The following is a 4393-nucleotide window of genomic DNA, read 5'->3' on the forward strand; positions in this document are numbered from 1 at the left end:
TCAATTTGTGGAGCCATGGCTTTGAGCTCAGCTTTGAATCTGGAGGAATCCAAGGAGTTAGTGAATTGAGTTTGCCAATCCGCTTCTGGCTATAACAAAGGCTGCACTTCTTTCGGATAAACTCTTGTGGTTTCCATTCTATATTAGAACGTAGTGCTTGGAAATTGGATTTCTAACTCAATCAAACACTTGAATGAACAACTTTTAAGAAAATGCAAATCTGTTCGCTATTTTGAGCGGAACAATTTTAAATTAAATCACTCTACCTGTCCAACTTCTTGGTCAAAGCAAGAATTTCTTGAGGGTCCACGGAGCTCAATTGAAGCTGAGAGATCTGATTGAGTCGCTGGGTCAGCCATGCGTCTGCCTCCATGAACGCATTCGAAAAGGCCTCTAAACTTCTAAGTGAGCTTGCAGCAGTCGATTGAATAGAGGAAACACGACTTTTGAGCCTCTCACAACCATTTTTCAAATTCTCAGCATCTGCAAAACACCCAAAATGAAAGGTTAGGTCAAGAGAGGAAACATCGATTTGGCAAATTAGATCAATCAACAGAGTTCAGTTTACCTTGAACCAACTTGTCATCAGCCGAGTTTTCAAATGGCTTCAAGAGACCACAAGCCGATTCCACCTCGCTTTCTAAAGCATTACACTCAGAAGTGACTTTTTCGAGCTCCTTTAACTGTTCACGAAGCGAGACTTCCTCAACAGTCGAGCGATCAGCGAAGATACCAGCATTCAGGCGTTTTTCAAGGCTCTGTAACCAGTCGAGCAGTTTTGCCCGTTTAGTCTTAAACTGTTTGGCACGTAAAAGACGTTCTTTGCAGGTCTGATGCGCCTGATGGATTGACTGATCCAGATCGGAGAGTTCAGCCCAGGCTGCAGCTGTTTTCTTCTTGGCCGTGGTTATGTCCGATTCTCGACCCAAATCAATGGCTTCCAACGCCAATTTATTTATATCCTCTTCAAACAGATTAAATTCAGCTGTTTGGGAGTTTTTCATTCCCTAAATACAAAAAGCGCATATTAATAAACATCAAAACTATGGAAGGGAAAAGTAGAAATTAATATCTTCAAATATTAGATACCTCTATTTCCTTCAACCGTTTATAGCTTTCTCCCTCGGGTATTAGACCGCTTTCAATGGCAGACAAATCAGATCGAGCAGACTCCAAAAATGCGTCGAGATTTTTAGACGCTTGGTCGAGAAGCAAACTCTTCTGCTCTAATTCATCCAATAGGATCTGGTCGCGGGATAACCTGCTCTGTAGCTCGGTGCACCTTTTAAAAAACATCGGAGGTAAAACAATATTTAGTGAAATTGGTTAGTAGTGTAGTTGGAAATAATTGATGCATCTGAACCACTGTGATACCTAATGATCTTAAAATTCCTCTAGATGGGCACCACGCATCACAACGATTCGAGTAGGATAACCGTGTGATTGATTATATCGTCTGCGTTTTACTTATTCAAGTATCGGGGAAATTACTAGTGCGACGTAAATTCAGTATCATCGCTACTCTTATCTTGTAAATAACTACCAATCACTCAACTGGCTAAGGTCACTTATGGTCCACAGTTTACGCATGTCTTCGGAGTGTACCATATTAATTTTTAAACCAAACTCACTTGTCCACCAACTTCAGCGCTGCCGCAACCTTCTCCTTCACCTTTTCAGTCGCTTCCTGTTGTTCCCCTGATTTTTCCAGCTCTTCTAACTCCTCCTGTGCCGATCTAAGTAAGGACTGGAGCCCAGGTTCACGAACAGACAGTTCGGCCTGTAGTTTGTTATTAGCCTGACGGGCTTCCAGCAGTGTTGACTCATTTTTTCCTCCTGCTGCAGCAATGGCATCCTCCAACCACGCAGACTTTTCCCCCAGAGACCCATCCTTAGCATCAATGGCACTAAGAAGGGATTTTATTTTCACTTTCATAGAGGTCAATTCTTTAGACAAGGCGGAAAGTCGAGCTTCTTCAGTTTCCAAGGGTTTGTTCAGACAAGTTTCGATTGTTGAAGGTGATACTAAAACCGCGGGGAGTTTGCTTTTCGAAAGATCGTCTGCTAGCACATTTAAGGTCTAAAGAGTTCATGAAAAAACGTGGACTTGAACTAGTTATTTATGAAGCCTTGGGACTGAGTAAAATTAGAGTTTATGAAATTGTTTTACACTTTCATTTTGAAGGATGCACATAGCTTGCATCTTAAAGCGCCCGACGATGAATGTTTGCTGCCTTAGCCAAATTTAATTATGGAAAGTAAGTCACCTCAGTGAATTTTTCGGTTTGGAGGATAAAAACAAATGACCTGCCTCAAGGGCTGACTTGATATGCGAGATGTGACCTTCCAGAGCAAAAATGCAAGAGGCTTGATCCTTCACAAGCACGGGATTGGTGATCATTTGAGTGTTTACCGGTGCACGAGCATTCCCCTCGCACCAAGGATTCACATCCACACCAGCAGCAAGAAGTTTTCGAGTGGCTTGCCAAAAGGTCTTCTCCGCTGCATCCAGAGATTCGCTGCATTTGGCAAGCCCAGTGGCAAAATCACTGAAGCCCATTGCAGCATCAGAGTAGCGAGTGGAGTACTCCCCTGCCAAAGCCTCTAGCTCATTGAACTTATTCTGCGTCCAATCGACGGCCGTTTCGACAGAGGGGACGATACTTTCGGCGGAGGCTTCTGTAACAGGAAGCTCGACACCAACGAGACTAGCGTATTCCAACTGAAAAAAGACAACCTGAGGTCTACTGAGACTATTGAGGCATATTAATTCAATAAATTAGTGAAACAGGCATTATACCTCATTAATATTTTGTAAAACAGTATCCCTTAGTTGAGGAATAGGGGTGGCTAGGAACTGACAGGAACATTACCTTAGCTGAGTTATACTTTTCCAAACAGGAGAGGAACTTTTGAGCACTTGACATGACACTTGCTAGATCCGTCTGCCGTGAGAGTAACTCGTGCTCAACACGACTAATATGAGCCTGTATAGCGGAGAGACTTTCAGGATGAGGAGCGTAAGTCTCCAGTGTCTGCTTTAGTGACTTTTCAATGGATGTAAGCCAGGATTTCAAGTCCTGCAACTGGAACGTCAGCTGCTCTAGATTGTCTAGACTAGCAGTCAGGAGGTGTATCCTCAAGTCTGTCTCCTGGGTAAGCTATAAGAAAGGCAGTTTTATAGGTCAAGGTCAGTCTGGTAAATGCAGTGCAAACTCAAGGGGTCGTACTACCTGTTGGAATGCTGAGCGAACTTCCATAGCTTTAGTTTCCAAAAGGCTTCGCTTCTCTGAAGGAAGTGAAGCAATGGCTTCTTTGGCCAGTAACTCAGCTCTTTCACAGACGGCTAGGGCGACTTGTTTGTGCGTCAATAGGTCATTGTTGATTTCCTTTATAAAAGAAACACTAAATTAGTTATTCGGTGTACTAGGTTAAAGGCCATCAATGGACGCCTTGGAGCACAACAACAAAGAGCATTTATACAGCATAAAAGAGTAAGAAATAACCTACATAGTACTGGTCCAACAGTTTTTGATTGTCATCGTCATTCAGAGAAATCGAACATTCATTAAGAATGCGTTCCTGCCTAGTCAAGAGCCAAGCTGATTCCGCATCCAATTCCTTAAGTAGACCGCTAAACAGTCGTGCGTAATTTACCTAGAACAGCACAAAAATAGTTAGAAGGGGAGACCTAGAAAGAGAATTTAAGGCCAAGCTGGCTTGTAAGCAAGCAGGCAGACATTAACATGCCGTGATGATGCAAAGGAAACGAGAAAGGTCATTGGGTAACCCAAAAGTTCAGTACACAAAAGGCGAAGAAAGCATGCCGAAAATAATTAAAGTAGTTATTTTAAGGTAATGTCTACATCTGTAATCGAATTCGAAGACAAGACAGCAAAAGCTAATTCGTTTAAAGAGGTATTAGCACTAGATTCACAAAAAAAAACTAAGCAGGAAAAGCGCCGATGAGAGGTTTAATAATAAACATGTAATAAACAAGGCATCCAAAAAAAATAGCGTGTAAATGCTAAATAAATTCAAAACAAGGCAAACAACGCAGGCAGCAAAGCAAAAAAGGGAAAAAAGGTCGCACACAAAGATAAAACACAGTCGAGGAAACTACTACCTCAGGTTGAAAAGGCATCGAACGTGAAACAACGGAAGCAGGGAAGGAAAAATTACGGTCGCCAGAGAAACGCAAATGAGGAAAGGAAACTTCCTCCAAAATAGGCGACAGACCGCCCGACAAATGCCCAGGCAAGGAATAAGGCAGAGAAAGTGGACAGGAGACACCGAATAGAGAACGCGATAAATTTGAAGAAACGCCAATAGCAATAGGCGAAATGCCAAACCCTAACTCAGGCGAAATAACAGAAGAATCAAATTTAAATTT

The 4393-nt window shown here is 42.4% G+C and overlaps 1 protein-coding gene across 1 annotated transcript; it reads right to left on the minus strand. All coding sequences in view use genetic code 11, as the record gives it.

Annotated features, from left to right (window-relative positions):
- Window positions 1-545: 545 nt before the first annotated feature.
- On the minus strand, window positions 546-4144 carry EGR_04714 (hypothetical protein; the record flags this gene model as incomplete). The annotated part of the gene is made up of 5 exons (XM_024493963.1): window positions 546-1007; window positions 1673-2080; window positions 2874-3161; window positions 3234-3389; window positions 4127-4144. 5 exons carry the CDS (start codon window positions 4142-4144, stop codon window positions 546-548), a joined length of 1332 nt encoding a protein of 443 aa, XP_024351716.1.
- Window positions 4145-4393: the final 249 nt, after the last annotated feature.

This window comes from Echinococcus granulosus (genome assembly GCF_000524195.1).
Source record: "Echinococcus granulosus chromosome Unknown EG_S00030, whole genome shotgun sequence".
Taxonomy (NCBI): Eukaryota; Metazoa; Platyhelminthes; class Cestoda; order Cyclophyllidea; family Taeniidae; genus Echinococcus; species Echinococcus granulosus.